Raw genomic sequence first — 25,403 nt, 5'->3', positions numbered from 1 at the left:
GAATTTATTGTAAATCATCAGCTAAAAGCCCCTATCAAAGGGAACACAAAGACATCTTGACAGCATGCCTTTTCTCAAGAAGCTTGTGTTTTAATTCTTGGAGATAATTTTCTGAGTCATAATCTTTTGTTATTTCTTAGAAACCTGCCCGATACAGAAGAGCCATAAGTTATGACAGTAAAGAATACTACATTCGACTGGCCTCTGGCAATCCAGCCATTGTCCAGGATGCCATAGTAGAGAGTACCGAAGGTGAAGCCACTCAGCAAGAGCCAGAGCATGGTGAAGACACGATTGCTAAAGTCAAAGGTCAGCTTTCCTCTTTGATTCTGATTAAAACACATTTGGTGCATTGCTTATATATCTACATGAAAACATGAGCAATTTTAAGGGCCAATCTGAGAAGTATTTGCACATATTTTACCAACCCATCCTTCTTAAAAGCTGACAAACAGAAACAGATAATTTCCAGGTTTGTACAGTATGTTCACTGACTTGTGTGGCACCTGATATTTTAAGCGAAAGCCCTGATAACTAAATAAATATATAAAATAATAACCACTAGCCCAGTATGATGGCACATGCCTATAAACCCAGCTAGTCAGGAAACTGAGGGAGGAAGATTGCAATTTTGAGACCAGCCTGGGCAACTTAGTGAGACCCTCTCTCAAAATAAAAAATTAAAGGGCCAAGCATATAGCTCAGTGGTCAAGCTCCCCTTGGTGTAATTCACAATACTGAGGAGGAAAAAATGTACTGTTTCACTAGTATACCTTAGCCAACAATATGAAATAATGGTTTTTCTTCCTATGAACTGAGAGAGAGAATCTCAAACATAGACTTCAGGAACTTGGTAGATGATGAATTTGACTAAAATGGCATGGATTTTTTTCATTTTATAACTTTATATATATATATATATATACCTTTAACTCAAATGCTGTCTTCCTCCTTCCTAAAGTTTTTCCGTGATCTGTACCTGAACAAATCTTATCCAGTCTTGAAGACAGGTGAAATATCAAATTGTCCTCAGAAACCTTTTGTAATTTCTCTGTTCACCGACAGCACTTTGCTTATAAATCTCTTAAGCAGGATCAGTGAGTTTTCATTGCTGTACGTGTTCCTGTAATTAGTGACTCTTTCTCAGAGCCAGAGATTCCCTGATAGCTTTTGGCAGACATCTGACACAAAATGGGGATTTAATCAATATTAAATAAGTAGATCAATCCATTGTTTTAATTTTTTTTTAGATCACTGATCGACCATAAATTCAAAAGTCTTCTCATTTTCAAAAAATAAAACTCTGGAATATAAATTTAGAAGCTTTAATTGAAAGGTTTTAAATTAAAAGCAGGCAGATTAAAAATAAGTTTTAAAATCGTTAGTAAATTAAAAATGAGTTTCAGGTCCTATTATTTTAAAAAAATTAATCATATACAACTGTGTCCACAAAAACTGCCATCTTAAATGGTGTTTTACTTTCCCCAGTATTATAACTTATCTATTCTCCTGTGATGATTCTGACTTACTGAATATTTCATAACTGTTCTAATATCGTCATAGAATCTGTGAAACTTTTAATAAGTGAACAGAAGTTAAAGCCTTATAATTTTGCTGACATGACACCAGCAAAGTTATAGAACTGGGTTCAAAGCATTAGTTCCTGAATGTAAGCCAAATTATAATTCAGTTAGACTCCTGTTTGGGTCATTGGCACTTAACTTCTCTGGCCTGATTTTCCTTCTATAATTGAACTAACATCACAAATATTGGTGTAATATACAAGATGTTATACTACACATAGAGTTGAAAGTTTTGACTCATTAACCTAAAAATAATTTCACCTTTGCATCAGAAAATCATCAGGATTTTCTCTTTCCTGAATAGTGACTGTACTCTTTTGTATATGAAAATAAGGTTCTTGTCAAGGCAAAGCAAACCTCTGATATCTAATGTTCAAAAGATAAGACTCCTAACAGGCTGATTTATACTTTTCCAAAATGATTAGAGCAATCATTACTGACAGCTATAATATTATTTTTGATGGTGTAATTGAGGAATTTTTTAATTAATGTTAATTAATTACATATTAATTAAATGTGTGATTTAGAGTGCATTTGAGACCTTCCCGTACTTTGGAATCTCACTGGTTACTATCATCCTCCTTTTATGATTTTTTAATATAGTTATCAATCTTTGGCATTAAAGTATTTCCTTAATTTGAAAATAAATGATCTGTTCCTGAATTATAAAAAATTCTGTTTCTGATCTCTTTGATTCGTTTTGACTAAATTTATTCATGTATGAAAAAATATACCATTTGTGAAATGAGTCCTGACCAGTGTTCATGAGCCTCCAAATAAGTGGGATCTCTTATAATATGTTTATAAGTTGCTATCTTTATTTTTATGCCAGAAATTGACCATTTATTATTTATTCATGATATCCCCTTAGTGGCACTGGTCTATAAGCAACACAGTTTTATTAAGTATGCTAAACTCTGTTTATCTTACTGAGAATTTACTGTGCAATAATCATAATACTAAGCACTTTACATGAATTACCTCATTAGTTCTCCAACAATCCTCTGATGTAGATACTATTCCTGTACCACTTTTATAAATGAGAAAACTGAGGTTCAAAAGGGGCAAATAATTTTCCAGAGTCATACCTCCCAAGCCTTTGCTGCTAACCACTGAGCTGGGCTGCCTCTCTGTACCTTCCAAAGTTCTCTCAAATGACCTAACTTCCTTCCACAAGGCCCACCCAAAGGATCTACCATCTCCCAGTAGCACCAAACTGAGAACCAAACCTTTAACACGAGGGCATTTGAAGGCCCATAGTCAAACCATAGCAGACTACATGAGACTACTTCTCCCCTACATGGTCCCTACAATATCACATGGTCCTCTTGGTTATTATACTGTAGGTCTGGTCAAGCCTCCTCTAAAACGCTCTCGTTCTGCACCTGATGGAGGAGATGAGGAGAACCAGGAGCAACTACAAGACCAGATTGCTGAGAGCAGCTCTATGGAGGGGGAGGAAAAAACAGACAATGCCACCTTACTGCGCCTATTAGAGGAAGGAGAAAAGGTACTGTGCTTCTAAAAAGTAAGGATTGTATTTAAGTAACATTATAAGACAAGTTGGTAGAGTGGTTGTAGAAAATAAATATTTTAGCCTCTGGAGTGAAATACAGTACAAAGAAAATTTGGGGTTCTGTGTGCCACCTCTTTCATGTTATGAGGGGTTTCCTGACCTGTATATATACACTATTTTAACAGTATAAAGTTTCATCAAATATTGTATTAACCCTTGATGCCTAATTCAGTCTCTTCCTCTATAACCTTTATTAGACTACATCTCTTGCCATAATGGTTTGTTTCTTGTCTAGGTAAATAATCCACTCAGTAATCTGGCCTTATTGTTTTCTTCTGCATTTCTATACATCTAGTTACCACCTACAAAAGAGCTTCAGCCAATCCACTATTATCTCCAGTCTTATACTTAAGCCATGTTCTCTTTTACTCACAGAAGACTATGATACATTCTGTTTCTCTCAACCTCCTCCATCCTGTCCACTTTTTGAGGCTAATTTTACTGTACTGTCTTGTTGCCTGAGCCCCTAAAGCATTGTATACCTTGTAGTTCATTATTCCCACCATATTTTTATTTTTTAAAAATATTTTTTGAGAGAGAGTGAGTTAGTTTTAATATTTATTTTTTAGTTATTTCAGTGAACACAGCGTCTTTGTTTGTATGTGGTACTGAGGATTGAACCCGGGCTGCATGCATGCCAAACAAGCGCGCTACCGCTTGAGCCATATCCCCAGCCCCCCACCATATTTTTAAACTCTGTCGTAGTTTTTCCTCCCAAAATGACCCTCTCTCACATGTGTAACCTCTATTCTCCTGACTGTCATCTGTTCATTATTTGAATGTGTGTAAGTCTCATATGCAAGAACCCTTTTTATCTGCTTTGCCAGCACAAGCTTGTCATTCTGTATTCTCTTTTCATAATTATTTATTCCTATCTCTCTTTTCTCCTGAATGGTGAGCCCTTATAGGCAAGCATTATTTTTCCTAACCCACCTCCTTATTTAGTTCCAGTCACATGAAAGATACGCAATAAACCTTCAAATAAAAGAATAATTTTTTGGATAAACAAAGGGAAAGAAGGGAGGAAGGAATTGACTTTTTAGTGAGTATTACCTTAAAAGAATGTCCTTTTTGCTTATTATGTTAGATCCTGGTGTATAACTATTGAGATCAAACCCACTAAGAAGTAGTAATCAGAAGTTGGAGTATAATTAAAACATTTCTGTTCACATATATGCCCTGATTAATCCTCAGTTAAAATATACAGAGAACCAATCATGTAACTGTAAAAGCATTTTAGGTAGGAATGAAGCACAAGAGAGTCTGCTTGGGGGTCCTGGAAGGGGGAGTGGATTCCTGTGCCTGAATCTGAATGTTACTGGCTCACTACACTGTATTTTTAGCATTTAAAACTTTGTATCAAGGTATACACTTATGAAATAAACATTTTTTCTGTGTGTATACATATGTAGATATTATACTGCAAATAGAGTTATTTTAATAGTACATCAGGGAGCTGAGGGTATGGCTCAGTGGTAGAGCACAGATCTAACATGTGTGAGGCCCTGGGTTCAGCCCCAGTACCACCACCACCCCCAAAATAAGAGTACATCAAGATTTTCTCTCTTACAGTCTACCCTTTTATGATTAAAATGATTCAAATGTGGTAATGAACACTGACTTTCATTTAGATGTTTTAGAAAATTTATTGCAATGCTTTCCTTTTTAGAACTTTTGTTTACTTTTTTAATTATATTTTAATTGACTAATTTTATACATTTATGGGATACAATATGATATTTAGGAGGGGTCTAAAAATATTATAGAAAGATTCAATCAAGCTAACATATCCATCCCTTCACCAATTTACAATTTTTGTGTATGGTGAAAATGTTAAGTCTACTTTAGCAATTTTGGAATATCTAATGCACTGTTATTCACCTTGGCCACTGAGTAGTGCAGTAGCAGATCACTAGAGCTAACCCTCCAGTTTAGATATAATTATTTACCCTCTGATCAGCATCTTTTCTCTTCCATTCTTGTCCCTGCAATCTCTGGCAGTCAACTTTTTATTCTCTGTTCATTAAAAAATTATTTAATCTCATGAATACAACTTTTGCTCTGATTGCTTTAAGTTTGAATAGTATAGCAAGTGTATTCAAACTGACATTTATTTGACATTTGTTTGACTCTGATTTAGTTGCTGATTTTTTTTTCCTTTGATTCTTGTTGAACTGAGTTTAAACAAGAAAGAATTTTTACTAAGAATTAGATATTGCCCTTTGAAAAGAAAACAATGCTTACATTGAGAGATTTAGTAATTCTTCCTCCTAGGAGGAAAACAGAACTTCTGCCAAGTTTGACTTTTTACAATGGCACAACAGTCTGCCAGGGAGGCAGGATCCAGGTGGGGAGTAAATTAGGACAAATTCCAGTTGCAATCCCAGGGAGTGTTATGGAAAAAGAGGAAAGTGAACTATGTGGAAGAGATGACAGCCAGAAATTCCTAACATGGCTATGTACATGATCTCACATAAGTTTCAAAACAAGCCAATGATGTGGATTAGAAATTTATAAATGAAAACACAGATATTCAGAGAAATTAGAGAACTTGACCAAATCTACAACTGTGAAATGAAAAGACTGGGAATTTACCCAGAGTTCGTAGGCCCTGCAGACCATTCGTACTCCGTATCATCTTTTCTCACAAAGGGCACATCTTGTCCTGATCTCCTTACCATGAATGCCAATCTTCTTGTATCTGCTCCAGGATGGCAGAGACCTCACCTAACTTGTTCCTCACTTGTAGAACCTAATACATAATATGCCAGTGCACATGTTCTGTATTCAGTCTCTCACTGAATACTAGAAACAATAGAGGGCACAGGTGGAATACATGCATGGTGGATGATGTGAATGAATGGTTGTTTGCTTTTACTGAAGTCACTTGCAAAAAGACTATAATCTTAGGTGGATTCTTCTTAATGCTTAAACTCAGATTTACTGTGCTTAACTCACAGACTACTATAACAAAATAAGCAAAAAGAAGAAGAAATAAGTTATCTGGACTTTCTTTATAGCTACATTAAAGAATATTTGTGGCTTGCTTCATAGATCCAGCATATGTACCGTTGCGCTCGAGTCCAGGGCCTAGATACCAGTGAGGGGCTGCTACTTTTTGGTAAAGAACACTTTTATGTGATTGATGGATTTACCATGACAGCAACGAGGGAAATAAGAGATATTGAAACTTTACCTCCAAAGTAAGTAAATGAATGAAGAGACACAAAATACAACTATCTTTGTAAGACAGAAAATATATTTGTATATTTTCCTTTTAATACAAAAACTGTGTTCTATATAATATTACCTCTCAATTTGTGTGTGTGTATGTGTGTGTGTGAGAGAGAGAGAGAGACTGTGAGAGAGATTACATATTCTCAGGGGTAATTCTGTTTTGTCAAGGTAATTAAAAAATTTTACCTCATGAAAATGAAAACTAAATTTTATTTCTGTGCCTTAATAGCATCGTACACCAAGTTACCTATCTTCCAATCTATGTACTTATAAATTTATTCTGAATTTGTAGATTGTTTAGTTTTCTAAGTGTCAGTACATACAAAGTTGTGCAGAAAAATGCAGGTGGCTCCAGATGCTATTATAAATGAAAGTGTTCCAGAGTATCATAGAAGCAGCACGCCTGAAGCTCAAGCAGGGAAAGCTGAGGTTCATCCATTGTCCAGATTTTCTGGTGCTAGTGCCAGGATAGATGATAGTGGGTAAACAGAAAACTCAGAACACTAAGCCAGAGGAAGAAAAGAAGCTAAAGCCTTAGACAAACCATAAGCTTTTCCCCTTCCTTTAACATGTTGAATACTTAATACTGTGATATACAGACATGGTCTCTGTAGTTCATACTTAAAATAATTACTTTCTTAAACAGTCAAGAGCTGCATTCTGACTTTCAGGGCCCAGCATCATATGGAAATATTAAAAATCACTTTTTGTGACTATTGATGTAAAAATATATATATTAAAACATCTTATTTACCTAAAAGTTCAGGTTTTGTTCTTCTGATTTTGAAAGAAATTTAAACTTTTTGGAGTGCCAAAAGTTTGTGAAAAGTTGATCCTGATAATATTAAGAGAATTTTAAAAATTGTATTCATCAAAGGGGCTTTTTTGTGTGTGTGCCAGATAGCTAACAAATTATTCTTTTAAAACATACCTTTAACTGAGAATTCTGATATATTGTTCCTCTTCTTATTCATTTATTAAAAATAGTACACCCTTTTTGAGCAGTGAATTTACTTCTTCCTAGTTTTTTTTATTTATTTATTTCCTTTCTCTCTGCTGCTTATAGTATGCATGAACCAATTATCCCTAGAGGAGCCAGGCAAGGGCCCAGTCAACTCAAGAGAACATGCAGCATTTTTGCATATGAGGATATCAAGGAAGTGCATAAAAGGAGGTATCTCCTACAGGTGAGATGATTTAGTGGTTCTAAACATTTTGTTAGGTGCTTTTGTTTGGAATATATTTTAAACTGATATGTGCCGTGAAAATTCTCTATAGAGTCCACATTATTCTTTAGACAAGCTCAGGTCACATGAGTGCATAACTCTGTATAATGTACCTCTCCCTTTTTAAGTGCAACCTAAAATTTGTTATCTTTCTGGTTCATCTTTCCCTGAAGTTTTCTAAATCAACATTTTAATTGTCTTTTATCACCTGAGGCCTGCTTGGGGAGGGAATAATAACACTTGGAGTTGTGGGTCAGCTGGAAATGAAAGTCCGAAAAAGTTATATCAAGAAATAAAGTAGAAGACGCAGAAAATATTTTTAAAAGCAGGGCTTGACAGGTGGAAAGACCTTATGGGTCTGATTCTAACAAAGGGAAGCCTGTTTGAAACACTCCAGAGTAATTTATTGTGAGGAGGAGTTCTTCAAGGTAAACAAGAAGGAAAGGCTGTGTGGAAGTTGGCCTGGTTGGGGACTTATCACTTGCCCAGTAATTCTTCCTCCTCCAGGCAGCTGGCCCCACAAGGCTAGTTGGGGCACTGGTATCTCTCTCTACTTCCAGGGAGTTGCCTTTGAACATAGGACTGTCTAAGCCAATAAATTCTGTGATATAACACAATTCTCTTTGAGGAGGAGATTTGCCAAGGCAACGAAGCTGTCTCAGATTGGTGAGATTACAGCAAGAGTTCTCCAAGGGGCAGCCTCCACTTAGACATGGCTTAGACAAGCCCACAGTTTATTAGCAGCTTCCAACAGTCTTTTAACATAAAAATCATTATTTCTTCCACTATAATTTTAGAAATTTATAATTTTATAACTACTTTGTTTTTCATTCTATTTTCAAAGTTTTTCTAAATAAATTGTGTAGAATAAGAAAAATCTTTTATTGTGTAGTTTAGTCTACAAAGAATTCATGACTCCCAAAATGTTCTTCAGTCAAGAAATTAATTTCTTTAACACTGTAGAAATGTAAAAAATTATATATAATCTTATTTATGATATGTTTTATCCTAATGTTTTTCTCTCTGATCATTTCAGCCTATTGCAGTTGAAGTTTTCTCTGGTGATGGGCGAAATTATCTCCTTGCTTTCCAAAAAGGAATTCGGAACAAAGTCTACCAAAGGTCGGGTTTAGTAGGAATACTTTGTATGCCATCATGGGAAGAGGTGGGGGGAACTATCACCAACCAGTTTAACTAGTTTTTTTTTTTTTTTTTAAATCTAGAATATAGATCAGGGAATCAGCATCTTTGAAGAATATGTTTGTTTCATTTCTGCCAGCCTCTTAAAACTTGATCCTTCTAACTAGTTTTCAGAATGATAGAATTCTATTGGGAAATACCATTTTTCCGTCCTGACAGTAGAGATTATCATAAGTTACTTTTAGCTCTAAGTCTTATGTCTTTAAATATAAAAGGATGATTCTAGCTTAAGGCTTCCTTCGTTCGCCAAAATGAAGACAGTACCTTTCATTGCTATTATGTGCAGGGACTGAGTTACCCTAGAAATTATATTCACATGAGGCTCTTCTCTGACCTTGGAAGGGAAATTGGATACCTTTATTCCTTTAAAAGTAGCATAGTCAAATAAAGCTATTGATCTAATCTAAGCATATTTTATCTTTATCATCCTATATTTAAATTTTACTTTTTTAAAGAAAATAGTATGTGATTGTGGTACATAAAGATAATGATGGATATGCAAGCAATAATACTTTCATGAACTGATCACAGAGATGAGAGACTTCTCTTACTTTTTGAAGGGTGAAATAGGTCCTGGCATTTGTGTTTAAATAACTTCCATGCAGGATAACTAGTATCATGTAGCACTGCATATCATTGCTGGACAGTACAGTAGTGCCCACTTACCCACAGGGATACATTCCAGGATATTCCTCAGAGGCCAGAAACTGTAAATGGAACTAAAGCCTTACATATTCTTTGGTTTTTTGCTATACATCCATATTTGTGATAAAGTTTAATTTACAAATTAAGCACAATATGAGAATAATAGCAATAACTAAAATAAACTGGAACAGTTATAATAATATTATAATGAAAGATGTGTAAGCTTACAAATTGTTTATTTCTGGAATCTTCCATTTAATATTTTGGGACCACAGTTGACCTGTGGTAACTGCAACTGTGAAAAGCAGAATTGCAGATAAGGGAGGAGTATAGTAATATTACCTGTGAGCACATGTGAAATGTGTTCTTCAAACAGTGTACCTAGAACTATTGATTAGTAATGTAGAATTCCGTTCACATAGGAGAACAGTTAAGGAAAGTGACTGAGATTCACTTTTGCTTATTTATCTTGTTAGTTTCTAAAGCTGATACTAGGAAGTTATTTATTCCTCATGATTATAAGCTGCAGTAAAGAGAAATGTCTGTGCATATGTGACATTCATGATCCACAGCCATTCCAGGAATTTTCCCATAGTTCTCTTTTGCCTTTAAAAAAATTATATTGACATGAGAGCAGCTCTGAGAAAAAGTTTCTTATAGTATCACATAAAAGTTATGTCTTTATGTATCTTCATTTCTTTAGTGAAGTCCCTTTTTTATCATTTGTTCAGCTATCATTATCTACCATCATGTGAATATTCAGTTGAATTCCCTCATTAAATATTATCAAGGTGACTCAGTTCCTGAAAATCAATTTTAAAACCCATTGGGTGTCATGACAGCACAAGTAAAAGGCTAAAATCTTCTGTGGACCTTTATATTTTGTGTTTTAATTATTATCTATTCCCTTTTCCTGCCGTTTACTAGGAAATGGGAGGGTCATTGCAATAATGGAGATGTACATGAATCATCCATTTTTAAGCTTTCATTAGATTGTCACTGAGACTTCATTTGCAATTTTATCTATTTCTAAATTTTCCAGGTTTTTGGCAGTAGTGCCATCTCTAACTGACAGTTCAGAATCTGTGTCTGGGCAGCGGCCGAACACTAGTGTGGAGCAGGGGTAGGTGGTGAGCTTCTTGCACATTTTAGTTAATCATAAATTTAAGATGACTTGTATCTGGAGAGTAAAATTTAACTTATTTAATAGTGTTTCTATAGCCCATGGTGGTTGTAGAAATGTTTTAAATACTGGAAACTAGAAGGAAAAGAAAGAAAAACACGCGTAATTACTTATTCAAATTATTTTGATCAATACCCTTTCTAATCTTTTAGGATACATATGTTGTTAGGCATACACTTGAATTTGTACTTTGAATACAAGTATTTATTCTGCTTCTATTTAGTGCTATATTTAAATATTTCACCCATCTTTTAAAAAGTCTTCAGAAGCATAAATTTTATTTTATTTAACCTGTTCACCAAATGTATAAAACATCTTGGGTTTTTTGTTTGGTTTGGTATTTTATATTGAACCCAGGAGCACTTTACCACTGAACTACATCCTCATTCCTTTTTTTATGTTGAGTCAGGATCTCACTAGATTGTTGAGGGTCTCACTAAGTTATTTAAGCTGGCCTTGAACTTGGAATTCTTCTGCCTCAGCCACCTTAGTCACTAGGATTATAAGTGTGTACCATCACTCTGGTTTTTCTGGATATTTTGTCTTTATGGATTTTCTTATTATGATACTGGAAATGTGATTCCTCATTATTTTGTAGGATAGAGTCCCTTTAGTATAATAAAGTTTATGAATGTTAAGGCTCTTGATTCACAAAAATAACCTGATATTCATGATAATTATACGAGTTTATATTCTACCATTATTAGAGAGGTTTGCTTTGTCCCTATAATACTTGCCAGATTTGTATGTTAATTTTTAAAATCTTACTGGTTTAACATTCATTCTCATTTTTAGATATATGTTTAATTATTAACAAGCTTGAACTCCGTATATGTTTATCATTTTAATCATTGAAAATCACACAAATCTTTTGCCCATTTTTCCTTTGTGTTCCTATTATCAATTTACGAGGTGTTTTTCTGTAATAAAGTATTTATTTTTCCTTTGCTTCACTTATTTGTCACAAATTGCCAACTTTCCTTTCTCTTTTGCTCTCTGACATTTAAATTTAAACTTCTGTCAGGATAGGTGGATTTGGAGCACTCCTATATTCCTAGTTAAATAGGAGGCTGAGGCAGAAAGATCCCAAGTTCAAGACTAGCCTCTGCAATTTAGTGAGACCTTGTTTTAAGATTAAAATAAAATAAAAAGAGCTGTGGGGGCTGGGGTTATGGCTCAGTGGTAGAGTATGCACCTTGTATGTGTAAGGCCCTGGGTTTCTCAGCACTGAATATAAATAAATAAAATAAAGATCTATTGACAACTAAAAGAATATTAAAAAGGGGGGGGCTGGGGACATAGCTCAGTCCTCAGTACCAGAAGTAATAATTAATTAAAATTTATATTGTTATATATTCAGACCTGTCATTGGTTCCTTTGTGCTGTTAAAGTTACTTTTAATCTTAGTAAGTCTCTGTGAATGAGATACCCTTTTCAAGAATTCATATATCTAGCTCTATTTGCAGTTATTCAGTCACTGGTATGTCTTTGCATTCACTGGAAAAGGAGCCATACAATACTTTTGTGTTGAAAACTATAATTATTACAGTATGCATGAAAATGACTTAAAAATTTATCAGAAGGACTGGATATGTAGCTCAGTGGTACAGTGTTTGGCTAGCATATAGGAGGCCCTGGGTTTGGTTCCCAGTACTCAAATTAAAAAAAAAAAAAATTTACTAAATATTCTGTAATTTGTAAATAAAGTTTTATTCCAATCCTTATACATCTAATTACATTAAATTAATGTATTTCTCTTAAAGTTGTTGCTTTTATTTTTGTTTACTCAGCAAACACAGGTACTCTAGATAAAAGTTTTTGTTAACCTCAGAAACATGTTCAGTCCCAAATCATTTGTCATGGTGTTAACATAAATACAGGAAGTAAAAAGTTAATTGAGGCTTTTTTTCTCCTACTTTTTTTAAAGCCTCAGTTTGCTTTAAGGAAACTGCTTTTGAAGTAAGCAAAATGCTACTACTTTTACCTGCTAAAATTATCTTAAACTTGATATTCCTTAATTCTTACTACCTTCTATGCTGAGTTAGTAGTTCTTAAAGAACTTTTAAGAGATCAGAGGTCAGAAGCAGAAATGTTTTCCTTACTTCACCTTCCTTTTTAGTTGTTTTCTGTCTTACAAAACTGAGGAGTGATCATAACTTCTTTCAGAGAGACTATCCTGCATCTTCAATTTGCCTACTTAAAAGAATTCATCTAGAAGTAGAAAGTGGTGTTCTGTCTTATTGAGCTAGATGTGTCTATGACCTAAGGCTTACAAATCTGCTGGTTCCCTTTCAGATAATAAAGAACATAGTTAAATACTTTACTTTTTAGTGCCTTGACCAGTTTTTTTTAATATTTTGTAGTTATGAATGGACAGAGTATCTTTATTTTGTTTACTTATTTTTATATGGTGCTGAGGATCAAACCTGGTGCCTCACATGTGCAAAGCAAGCCCTCTGCCAGTGAGCCACAACCCCTGTCCTTGACCAGTTATTAGTTATTAGTGTTATAAAGCTGATGAACTTTAAATACGGCTTGATAGTATTCTAAGAAAATTTGCTATCAAAAAAGCCATATATAAATTTTAAATGACCTGAACATCAATTAATTTCCTCTCATAAAATATTCATATTTTCATTCACTTACTCAATATTTCTTAAGAGATACACTGGGCTGGGATTGTGGCTCAGCGGCAGAGTGCTCGCCTAGCAAGGCACTGGGTTCGATCCTCAGCACCACATAAAAATAAATAAATAAAGATATTGTGTCCAAATAACAACTAAAAAAATAAATATTAAAAAAGAGATATAATGTTTACCTACTATGCGTAAAATATTGCATAATTTCAATTATACCATTAATGTCTTTGGATCTGTTTATGTGGGATTATAATAAAAAGTAGAAAAGTTGGATTAGATCAATTTTTTCCAAATATTTTGTCCATGACCTCTACACTTTAAAGTGTGTGTGTGTGTGTGTGTGTGTGTGTGTGTGTGTATTTATTTATTTATTTATTTTTGTAATATCACTATCCAGTACACACAATTGAATCATTAATACAAAAAACACTTTCCCTTAGTATATGTCATGACTTATGATATTCTGTTTACTTCAGTCCATTACATGTTATTCATATTTTAAAATTCTTATCATAACCCTCTAAAATGATTTTATGACCCATTAGTAGTTCCCCTGTACTTTGAAAAATTCCTGTACCAGGTGACCCCAAATTTTTAATTCTATAATTGCTGAGATTTAAAACTGTATTACCTGCAATTTATTTTATTCTGTGGTAATTTTTTAGATCTGGGCTGCTTAGCACATTGGTTGGAGAGAAATCTGTGACTCAGAGATGGGAGGTAAGTTAATGACTATAAATTTCCTCAGTAATTTTGTAGGTCAAGGATCTAAATCATACAACTTTTGGCTGTATGAAGAAGATGTACACCATAGAGAAAATTGTCTTTTTGTTTTTTTAGGGGAAAAAATTGTTTTGATACTCTGAAATCTATTAAAAACCAACTATCTGTACCTCATTTGCATAAAAACTTTTAAAAAGTGAACAAAGTATAAATAATTGACTGCTGTAAAATGAATCTTTATTATCTTTTCCAAGAGAGGTGAAATCAGCAACTTCCAGTATTTGATGCACTTGAACACTTTGGCTGGCAGATCATACAATGATCTCATGCAGTATCCTGTCTTTCCCTGGATCCTCGCAGATTACGACTCAGAGGTAAATCTCAAATCACTTTGCCTAAGTGAAATACATTCCCCCCCAAAAAAATTTAAAGATAATGCACTTGCCCAAATATCTTATTTACTTTGTAGTTTAGTGTTCTCTGTAGGTACAGGCATTTACTTCAAGAGGATGAGTAGTGTTTTATTTTGGACATACAATATAAAAGATTTAAATAATTGATCCACTTGGGGGTGTTGAGCATTAATTCACATGCCCATTCACTTTCCTTAAGCATTAACTAATGGTTTCCATTGGTTAATGTCAAAACCCATCGTGTACTTTGAATTGTTTCTGTAAATATTTGTGAAGTGACTCTTCTTCAAAATATTCCTGCCATGAAAAACAAATTTTTGTGTACTTTTCTAGGAAGTCTTGGGAGAACATTTCTAACAATTAAGCATGTACACAACTTAGGGATAAAAGTCAGTATGAAGATAAATAGAAATGTTATCTTTCCTCTCATCCTTCGCTTTCTGTCTTACCAAGATCTGATTAGCTCTGAAATGAACTAGTAACAGGATAAAAAAAGAGAAGCTTGGCCCTTGATAGACAAACAAGAAAAGGAAAAAAAAAAAGATTAATTACTCCTAAAATTAAGAAACTCATTGGACCTTTTCATTCATCAGAATAAGAACTGCTTGTATTGTCAGAATTTTTATACATCATCATATTAGGGAAAAAGAAGAAAGCTTCTGTCCTCAGAAAATTTTAATGTAATGAAAGAACAGAAGTCAACCCTACCTTCATGGGTGTATGTGAGTACATTTGATGTGTGAATCCCTATAGGGCATGTGTAGTTAATATGCATAGCTATACATATTTGGGTGAATAATGTAATTATGGAGAAGAGGAAGTCAAGAGTAAAGATGGATAAAATGAAACTTTTTTCTTTAAGTTATCCAAGGAAATATAGAAGAAAATAGAGATTTAAAGGGGGCAGGAAGTTCATAAATAATGCATTTTTATGGGGAGGGAGTGAGGACTGTATCAAATTATCTAAGAAGAACATTACTAAACCTTTAATTCTGGTCCTGATGTTCCAGGTATAGTTCCAATCCTTACTCCCCATACCCGCATCTCAGGAAGTAGCACGCTGTGGCAGAGGAGGTCTACCTTTCAAACACCTTTTAGCATCTTCCTTCATCAATACTGATGTCTCATTTCAGGTCGATCACAACAGCCTTCTGACTGAATTCCTGCTCTGATGTTCTCTTCCCTCACTCTATCCAGATTCAGAAACATAAATCTAATCAAGTCATTTCCTGTTTAAAAAGATTCAGAGACTGAGTTAGCAGCCTCAGTAGCCTTTCCAGATAGCTTCTATATAGCCCTAGTGTTCTCCCAGAACTGCACTCCTGAGATACATTAATGTTCTTTCTTGGACCTCAGTAGCTTTTCCCATGCCTGGAATTTTCCACCAAACATCTTATATCTTCCCTCCACCTAGTGATTCACCTTGCCACCATCACTGCACCTCTCCAGACACACTCGTACATCACCTCTGTGAAGGGGAGCCCTTTGCTCTCCCTGTCCTCTGCTTCTATTCCCACACTGCCTTGCAGTTGGGTGTCATGGCAATTTCTTCCCCTTTTTAATCATGGTACTTTTTTTCACAATGTATTGTAGTCAGGCTATTTGACCTTATTCAATTGTAAGGTCCTGAAGACATAGTCATCCTATATATCTCCTCAAATCCCAACACCTAGAACAATGGTTGGTAATTAGTGTACACTTCAGTGTTTATTGAACTAACTATAATTGAGATACTTATCATGTAGACTTGAAGAGGAAAAATGGAATAACTTGACTTACACTGATCAGAGTGAATCAGTTTCCCCTTCCTAAGGTTTTTAAAATACAAGTCTGTCATGATGTCCTCTAAAAAGGACACATATTGAATATTCCACAGGCACATATTTCAAATTTCTACCTTTAAAGCACTCAGGGAGTAAATATTGGTTTCCTTTTACATAAGTGATTTAGATCAGCTAGAGATGAGCTTTTAAAATAATCTCTGGTAGTCTAAAAAAGTCCACCTCATTTGGAAGTCACTTGATCTGGTATGATGATGTTTTTTAGAAGGAAGGAGCTACTGAGTGCTTCAGCTAATATCACTTCTAGATCCTTCTAAAAAGAAAATACTCAGAAGTAAAGCTGTTGGGCACCAGGGAGTAGGGCACTGAGAGGAGAGTTGTCAGGTGATATGGGTGACAGAGGATAATGAAGAATTGCAGCTCTTGTGTCCACAGTCTCCTGCTGGCAAGAACTGGAAACATTTTTTTTCTTTTTTCCCCTCCCCAAAGTCTGGATCCTAAATGCCTTCCAAAGCAGTTGTCTTCAAACTGAGTCAGTTAACAAAATGGCATGTGCCTGACTGCAAACTGTGGAGAAACACCACACGCAGCATGGTTTTGGAGTCCATTCTGCCTGTTCATCCCACAAATGCATTTATAAATTATCATTGTCCACTACAGCCACTGTATCAAAGTTGGTCAGAATACAGAGTTCTAGTAACTTGCATTGGGTTTTGTTTTGTGTTTTAGGAGGTAGATCTTACTAATCCCAAGACATTTAGAAACCTGGCTAAGCCAATGGGAGCACAAACAGATGAACGGTTAGCTCAGTATAAGAAGCGTTATAAAGACTGGGAGGATCCTAATGGTAAGTAACATTTTCTTGTCACTGGACCTTGTACCTAAGATTCAAAAGTAGGCCTTTATTTAATGATCTGACAGACTTGAAGTCTTCCTCAAGTTACTTACATATCATTATATATGGTGTATATATACACTTATATATATGTAAATTATTAGAGTAGAAAAATCAGATTTTTGCATGCTGTTATGGCCATGCCTAGGAGGCATTTATAGCAAGTTCTTCAGAGTACCAACCAAAACCTGAGAGTACCAGCCAAAACCTGAGTGTGTCTGCTTTGCCTTTGGCAGAAACTTCCCATCATAATCTTCCCCTGTCTCTAATCATATTTAGTCCAAGAACTACATTTTGATTTATTGGCTTTCTTTTAATTTTATTGAAGGACTTTTTGAAATCCTTTTGCATTTAACAAAAAGAAATTAACTGCTTTCTTTAATTAAATGATTCATTTGTTATTTATTGTGTTTAATGTTTATTGTGTTTTCCCTTCAAACAGACCAAACAAAGGGGGGAAACCCTGAGCCTATTAGTGTATGTGTCTGGATTCTCTCCACTTTCCTCCCTTTTTGCCAAAAAGGTTATATATAAAAATATATAACTGCAAAGCCAGAACCTGATAAAAATTAGCTATAAGTCAGTGTTCTCCTTTAGTGAAGCTGGTTTGCTGTTAAGGATTAGCTCTTTAACAATAAGCTTTGAGAACCAGCCATTGAATTATACTTACTTTGGATTATTGCCAAAGACATCAAGTGAGGGAACAGTGGTGTCTTTATGAAGTTTTCCTGCTACAAATGCCAGTAGCTAACTACATTTAGTGTAACAGTTCACAAACACATTTGCTAGCATTTCCAAGTCTGTTGATTAATATCAATTTTATTTTTCATATTTCCTCTTTGTTTTCTATTGTGCTTGAACATCTGGAACAGGAGAAACCCCAGCATACCACTATGGAACCCACTATTCATCTGCAATGATCGTAGCCTCATACCTTGTAAGGATGGAGCCTTTCACACAGATATTCTTAAGGCTACAGGTAAAACCTAAATTTGGAATTTGACCTTTCTATTCAAGTCTACTTTCCTTTAAAATGCATTGTCTTGCCTTATAGAAGCCTATGAAGTTTTAATGGCAAAGTAGTCAAACAGATTTAAATAGAATTTTGCTGGCCCTAAAAAGAGTGATATATCCTAACTCATTTGGTGTCTTCTCGATTATAATTGCATTCTCTTTCATTCAGTCATCAAGTATTTACTGAATGCCTAGTATGTGTTAGGTACTGTTTCAGGTACTTGGAAGACTGTCAGTGAAGAAAGATGCCTTGTGGAGTTTCTAGACCTCAGTTGAGAGAGACAGCCAAACATAATGAATGAGTAATCTGTAAAGTGTTTTAGAGTATGATTAAAGGTATCAGGAAAATATACATTAGGTAAAGTGGGGAGGGAAAGGGCAGAAGGGGCTTAAAATTGAGTAATGGGAGTAGGCCTCCTCTGAACAAAAACCTCAGTGAGGTGAAGGAGTTACTCCTACATACACCTGAGGGAGGTGTGCTCTGAGTAGAAGTAGAGCCAGAGCCTCAGAAGAAGGTGTGTGCCTGATGTGTTTGGAGAAATAGCAGGGAGGCCCTTGTGTTCAGAATGGAGTAAGCGAATATGAGAGTCATAAGGGATGAAGTGAGAAAGGAAAGAGGCCAGGCTGGGGCAAGTCTTAGCTGTCATGGGCTTTGGCATTTTCTCACAGTAAATACCATGTTCATTAAAACACACAGGGACCAGTGTGACTGGAGAAGGAAGGTAGTGTATCTATGAGGCCGCAAAAGAAACCCTTTTGTCTTTCAACTTGTTTCATCAACCTGTAACTTTCCTATCACCTTTCCTAATTCTCCACTTAATTCTAATTCCCAGTTCAACCACATGTGATTGAATTGTCATGTTAATTTCTAAAATTAGCCAAGTATATGTATAATAACTTGAATATTTCCAACTGTAAATGGTTTACATTAGACCTTCTTTCTTAGAAGGGCATCATCAAATTATGGAAGTATTTATATTTCCTTATAGTCTTGCCCTCTCTAAAAACTAATATTTTTAAATGACTTTTTAAAAATCTTTATATTTATATTTCACTTTGATTATAAAACCAATCTATTGAGCATCCTTTGTAAGGAGTACTCCAAAGAGACTAGGTTTTCTTTTGTGATTTTAAATTTCATGTATTTAACATGGGATGATGCGAGATTGAAATGTCACCAAACATATTTGAGGTTTTTAAGCCCTTGAACTTGACAGAAGCTGTGAGGTGGGAGTGGTTCTCTAATAGAGAGGTGCCTTCTCATTCTGCCCACAGGGTGGCCACTTTGACCTGGCTGACCGGATGTTTCACAGTGTGCGCGAGGCCTGGTATTCAGCATCAAAGCACAACATGGCAGACGTAAAAGAACTTATCCCAGAATTTTTTTACTTACCAGAATTCCTGTTCAATTCCAACAACTTTGATCTAGGTACGTAGAGCTGTGTTAGGAATGTTAGCCAGGCAAAGAACAGTAGAAACAAGTCACTTCTGAAGATTGTCTGCCCCATGCATTAACAAGAAAAGATTTCCTTATACTGTTAGTTTCTATTATTTACTATAATTGGATGCATGTAATTAAATACTTAAAAAAGCACGTTTATTCCCCCAAAATGCTGTTTCAAACCTAGAGTTCTAGAGCCATTTATAAATTGAAACAGATTACATCGGATGTTTAGAATTTTGTTGTTCTAGTGAAAACAGTCGTAAAGTTTAATTTTGAGAATTATGACCATTGAAACCCATTAGTAGTCAAGAATCTAAATTTTATGAATTGTTCTAATCGTGTGTGTGGCCTGAGGTATTCTTGGTTTAATGTGTTTCAAAATCAAATTTCAAAAACTTTAAATGAATCCCTTTTCTTTATCCTGTTAGATCCTATTTTGTAGAAAAACAGTATAAAATCACCATTTATAAAAAGGAGAGAATTTTCATCAGTAGTGTCTTTTATATTCTTGGCAGTTAGAAGAAATAAATTTGACTTTGTTTAGAGTTTCTTAGAATACAATTTGATGATCTGTGCTTTTGAGTATTTCTTTTAAAACATATCAGAATTCCATTGCTTGTACTTTAGAATATTTCTGCCATATTTTGTACTTTTTTTTAATATACCCTACATTTATTGCTTTTAAGAGTTAAGCATATAAATCATTACCATCTTACCTCCAAATTTTCATTAACAGAAAATTCAGGGAAATATTCTTACCTTTTACATTTTATAATTTTTGTTTTTAAATTTTTCAAAATTAACTTTTATTAACTGTCCATTAGCAGGTATAACTATGTGGAATGGGATTCAATAAGAAATATTGTAAGACTTTCAGTATTCCCAGGAAAAATCCTCATTAACTCTAACTGGGCCTGGAGCTCACTCTTGGGCAGGAGTGGAATAGATGGTCAGTAAGCAAAATAAACAGATGTGTACACATGACTACTTAAAAATGAGTACACCTGAGTGCTTTCTTATGTTCACTTACAACATCACTTGAAGAATGCTGCATTCCCTAGAGATACCACTTTCAAAGAAACAAATAAGGAGAGGTGCAAAAAGAAAAAGATCCCTTGAATCTTCTATAATCTTTGAATCAGTTATGATGATCTATGTTGCAAAGTGTTTCAATCAGACCACTTGCAAACCCAACCAAACAATCCACTTTTAAAATAAGTAAATAAAAGAAGGTCATGTACTTTCATCTTTATCATATTCACATTCGTAACACATCATCTTTCCTTCTTAAAATCAAAAACACTGTTTAAATTTAAAGGCTAAAAACATAAAACTCTCATAAGAAACCATAAGGGTAAATCTTCATGATCTTGAATTTGTTAATTGATTCTTAGATATCAAAAAAAAAAAAGCAGCAGCAACTAAAGATAAATTAGACTTCATCAACATTGAAAACTTTGGCATCCAAAGATTTTGTCCAGAAAGTAAAAAGACAGCCTGTGGAGTAGGGGAAAACATTTGAAAATGAGATATCTGGTAAGAGTCTAGGATCTATATAAAATTATATCTATATAATATAAAAACTCTTAAAATTCAACAGCCTGAAAATAAACAACCTTGTTGAAAAATGGGTAAAAGACTTAGTTAGATATTTCTCCATATATATGGCCAGTAAGCACAGAAAAGATGCTCATCATCATTAGTTATTAGTCAATGCAAAACAAAATCATGATGAGATAACACTCCACATCCATTAAGGTGGCAAATATCTGGGAAAATCAGAAAATAGCCAGGGCTGGCAAAGATGTGAAAATGAAAACACTTGTACATTGCTAGTGAGATCATAAAATGGTCAGCTACCGTGGGAAAGAGTTTGAAAGTTCCTCAAAAAGTTAAACAAAATTACCATATGACCAGCAATTCTACTCTTGAGTATTTAAGAATTTAGAACAGGAGCTCAAACAAATGCCTGCACAAGCATGTTTATAGTGGCAGAACTCCAAATAGCCAAATAGTAGAAATAGCCCAGATGTCTGTCAAGGTGTGAATAGATAAACAAAGTGTGATACATAGATATAATGAAAGATTATTCAGCCATATCAATGAATGAAGTGCTGATAAATGCTACAACATGGATGTGTTAACTTTTCATTTATTGTAATAAATACCTGAGATAATCAACTGATAAAGAGAAAAGGGGTTTTTTAGCTTATAATTTTAGAGGTTTCAGTCCATGGTGGATTGACCCCATTGCTTTGGGGCCTGTAATAAGGCAACACACCATCATAGAAACATGTGGTGGAACAAAGCTGCTCACCGCATGGCCAGAAGGCAGGAAAGAGAGGCAGAGGAGGGGGCTGGGGTCTCACTCTCCTCTTCAAGGGCACCCTCACAGTGACCAAAAGACCTCTGAGTAGCACCAGCCTAGGACAAAACCTGTAACACAGGACTTTGAGGGACATTCCATGTCCAAAATTAGCAATGAATGAACCTCAAAAACATGCTAAGTGAAAGAAGCCAGCCTCAGAAGGTCATGTGTTGTATAATTCCATTCACAGGAAATACCCATTCATAGGTAAATCCAAAGACATAACAAATTGGTGGTTATTATAGTCTAGAAGAAGAGAGGAATGTACGAATTTCACCCCAAAAGAGAAGAATAAACAAAACTAAACACCCATTGCTCTCTATCAAAAAAAGATAGTGATATTATTTAAAAAAAAAAAAAAAAAAAAACCTGGGAGTTTTCCCTGACCCCATCTTGTTCTCACATCCCTGGATGTACACAGTGGGGGAGTTGCAGAATAGACTGAGGGTTTCTCTGTAGGTTTTGTTTTCCGTGTATGTCATTTTTAAAATGCAGCTAGTGCTAATAAAATTCTCCAACATAAGCATTTAGGGAGTATAGCAAAATCTTGAAAAGTAGGTTATGTCTCAAGAAGCCTGAGAATTATTACCAGTTTCTCATTATCAAAAAACTTGGACTAAAGAGAGCATTTGAGAGGGATTGGCAGGAATGTGTGAGGTGTGTGTGCTTGCAGGGATGCGGCATAATGACCCGATTTATGTCAACAATCAAATAACAATGATGAAAATAAGTTTCTAAAGGAAATGTTTTTGTTGGTTTCCATTTGGAGTTGACTTTGTGCTCTAAAATTTGAATGACTTCACTTCTGTGTGAAATTCATAATAGAACTACTATCTAATCAACTGCTAGGAAGCCAGGGAGTTAAGTCTTTTACTATTTACAGTCGTTTGTTACAATGATAATCTAAACCTATGAAAACTGTAAGCTAAAATTACTTTTTGGTGTTTTTCCAAAAAAGAAGGGGGAAGAGAACCTGTTTTCTTAAATACCAATCCTACTTAATGTGTGTTCATGAGTGTGTGTATTTTTAATGCAAATAGATTTCATGGCAAATGACTTCTTTAATACTTTACAGATTATCTGGCTGTGACTTAAAATAACAGTTTATGGTCTTTCCAGATATTTTTTCTTTTAAGTGATGCAAGAACAACAAAAAGTTATATTCTAATTTCATTTCTTTAAAGAAAACCATCACTGCAAAATATATCTCAGTTCTACAGAGCTTTCTCAAGAATTTGTGTCAAAAATATGAGAAACCTCATTACTGCATTTATCTTCAGGAGGCTCAAAACAGTAGCCTCACAGAAGATCTCATTGAAGAGGAATCCTATAGTTAATAGCATTTCAGAAAGTTTGTGTCCGGTGTCCCTCTTAGAGCAGGACAAGTATATTAACATGTTTACCTTCAAGGCCTCTTTCAGGCCTTATAGAATATGTTCAATTTTGTATAACTCCGCATTTCCTGCAGACATTTGAGAGCAAGAATCCTGGTTTTACTAGCACTTAGCAAATCTTTTTGAGAAAATGCTCTAAGGAACAACCTTGGGGAGACACCAGAGTGGATGATCCCTGTGGGGCTCTTCTATGGTGAAACTTGATAGTTCTAGTAATGAATCTCTCACACTATTTCTCTGTCACTGTAAATGAAGTTAACATTTGTCCCATTCTTTCATTTTCTTTTTAATGTATCCAATTGTGCAGGCTGTAAACAAAATGGCACCAAGCTTGGAGATGTTATCCTTCCACCTTGGGCCAAAGGGGACCCACGAGAATTCATTCGGGTCCACCGTGAGGTAATAAGGGTGCACTCTGGAGTGGGTTGTGGCCAATGATCATGCTATAGAAAGGACCTTGATTTGTGTATTTTGCATTCACTTAAGTTACTAATATTATCATAATGATTTTTAATTATTTTAATTCCTATTGACCACTAGCCAGGTTTCTTGACTTTGTGAGCAAGTAATAAACGCCAGCCCCTTACCTAGCTTGTGTTTTGGAATTACAGGCTTTGGAGTGTGATTATGTGAGTGCCCATCTGCATGAGTGGATTGATTTAATCTTTGGCTACAAACAGCAGGGTCCTGCTGCAGTAGAAGCTGTGAATGTCTTCCATCACCTTTTTTATGAGGGTCAAGTGGATATCTACAATATAAATGATCCACTGAAGGAGACGGCCACCATCGGCTTCATTAATAACTTCGGTCAGATCCCTAAACAGGTATGGATGTTCTTTTCTTATCAGCAGTGACTCAGTGTCATTCCATAATATTTCTATAGTTGGTAGATTACCACATAATAATTAAGTTTAGTCTAAGTTAATAATGAATCATAAAAATTGTTCATTAGATTAATGATCCTAGATTATTTGCTTCTCCTCACTTTTATGTGAGATAAATAAACTTTTTGATGTTTGAAGAGAATTTTCACTCAGACTGGAACAGGGCATGTTTTCTTGCTCATGACCTGATAGACCACAGTGTGCACAGAGACAGGGTTTCATCTGATGCCAGTGGGAAGCTGTGCTGATTTTAGGGAGGAAAATGACATGGTCATATTTAATTAAGCTTTTACAATTCATTCTGGCCTAGTCAGTTCCCCCTGACACCCCTGCTAGTGTGTGTAACACACATACACACACACAAGTGCATGCACTTTGCAGAAGAGCTAAATTTGGACAGAAGAGCACTCGGGCACAGCTGTAGAGATTCATGGAGCAGATGATGATTGGGTTATATTAGTGAACAATGAGGAGAGTGCTGTGCCATGAGGACTTGTGCCACAGCAGTGCCCAGGACATGCACCAGCGGCTCTCACCACCATCTGGAACCTGGAAAGACGACCAAGAGCTGTGCCCCTTAGCACTCCAGGACTGTAGATCTCTGTGTTGTGCACAGTGATGAGCACCCCCCTTCTCTTTCTGCTATGTATGAGGGGCAGGCAGAAGCAGGAATATATTCAGCACAGTGAGAGGAGGGACTCTGCTGAGCTTGCAAGTCCCCATCCTGTGCCAGATGCGAGGGGCTGTACACTTTTGGCCCTGGCTGTCTTCCCTGTTTCTGTTTCACATATCTCTCCTGAAATCCCTTTTTATAAGGCTAGCCAACTTAAAGATCTCCAGGGTGGACACTTGGGAACACACAGAATAATGGCCAGTTGTATGTGGGAAAGCCAGATAGACAGCAGGACACTACTGCACCATTTACAATGTAGTCTGATCCCTACCAAAGGAAGCATGTTTCTTTTCAAGCAAAATGTTCTTCAATAAAGTACTCACAGTTGGAGTGTTTTAATTAAATCTTTATTTAGGTAAACCTGTCCTTTTTCCTGAGTGTTAAGAGGCAGGATCCCTGTTGCATACCCTGTGGGAAATGCATGTTCTGAACATGTATATAAAGACACGTGGCACCACTGCAGGATTTTTGTGCTACTTTGGAATACAAGAGGCCAGCAGACTGGGAAATATGACTTGGATACCA

At 35.3% G+C, this 25,403-nt stretch overlaps 1 protein-coding gene across 12 annotated transcripts in view; it reads left to right on the top strand.

Annotated features, from left to right (window-relative positions):
• The window catches only part of WDFY3 (WD repeat and FYVE domain containing 3), a 253,850-nt gene that overhangs the window by 203,330 nt on the left and 25,117 nt on the right, over nucleotides 1-25,403 (top strand). For all 12 annotated transcript variants that reach the window (XM_081304729.1, XM_081304731.1, XM_081304728.1 and 9 more), the window contains 13 exons: nucleotides 141-309; nucleotides 2,930-3,093; nucleotides 6,214-6,362; nucleotides 7,463-7,583; nucleotides 8,659-8,744; nucleotides 10,510-10,590; nucleotides 13,955-14,009; nucleotides 14,267-14,386; nucleotides 16,936-17,053; nucleotides 17,974-18,080; nucleotides 19,391-19,544; nucleotides 23,629-23,720; nucleotides 23,933-24,145. In XM_081304729.1, the coding sequence (XP_081160855.1) occupies nucleotides 141-309; nucleotides 2,930-3,093; nucleotides 6,214-6,362; nucleotides 7,463-7,583; nucleotides 8,659-8,744; nucleotides 10,510-10,590; nucleotides 13,955-14,009; nucleotides 14,267-14,386; nucleotides 16,936-17,053; nucleotides 17,974-18,080; nucleotides 19,391-19,544; nucleotides 23,629-23,720; nucleotides 23,933-24,145 (1,629 nt within the window). The remainder of the gene's footprint in view (nucleotides 1-140; nucleotides 310-2,929; nucleotides 3,094-6,213; nucleotides 6,363-7,462; nucleotides 7,584-8,658; nucleotides 8,745-10,509; nucleotides 10,591-13,954; nucleotides 14,010-14,266; nucleotides 14,387-16,935; nucleotides 17,054-17,973; nucleotides 18,081-19,390; nucleotides 19,545-23,628; nucleotides 23,721-23,932; nucleotides 24,146-25,403) is intronic.

The sequence above is a fragment of the Spermophilus citellus genome, assembly GCF_964194105.1.
Source record: "Spermophilus citellus genome assembly, chromosome: 8".
NCBI classification, from domain to species: domain Eukaryota; kingdom Metazoa; phylum Chordata; class Mammalia; order Rodentia; family Sciuridae; genus Spermophilus; species Spermophilus citellus.
This window is presented reverse-complemented; position numbering and strand designations above follow the sequence as displayed.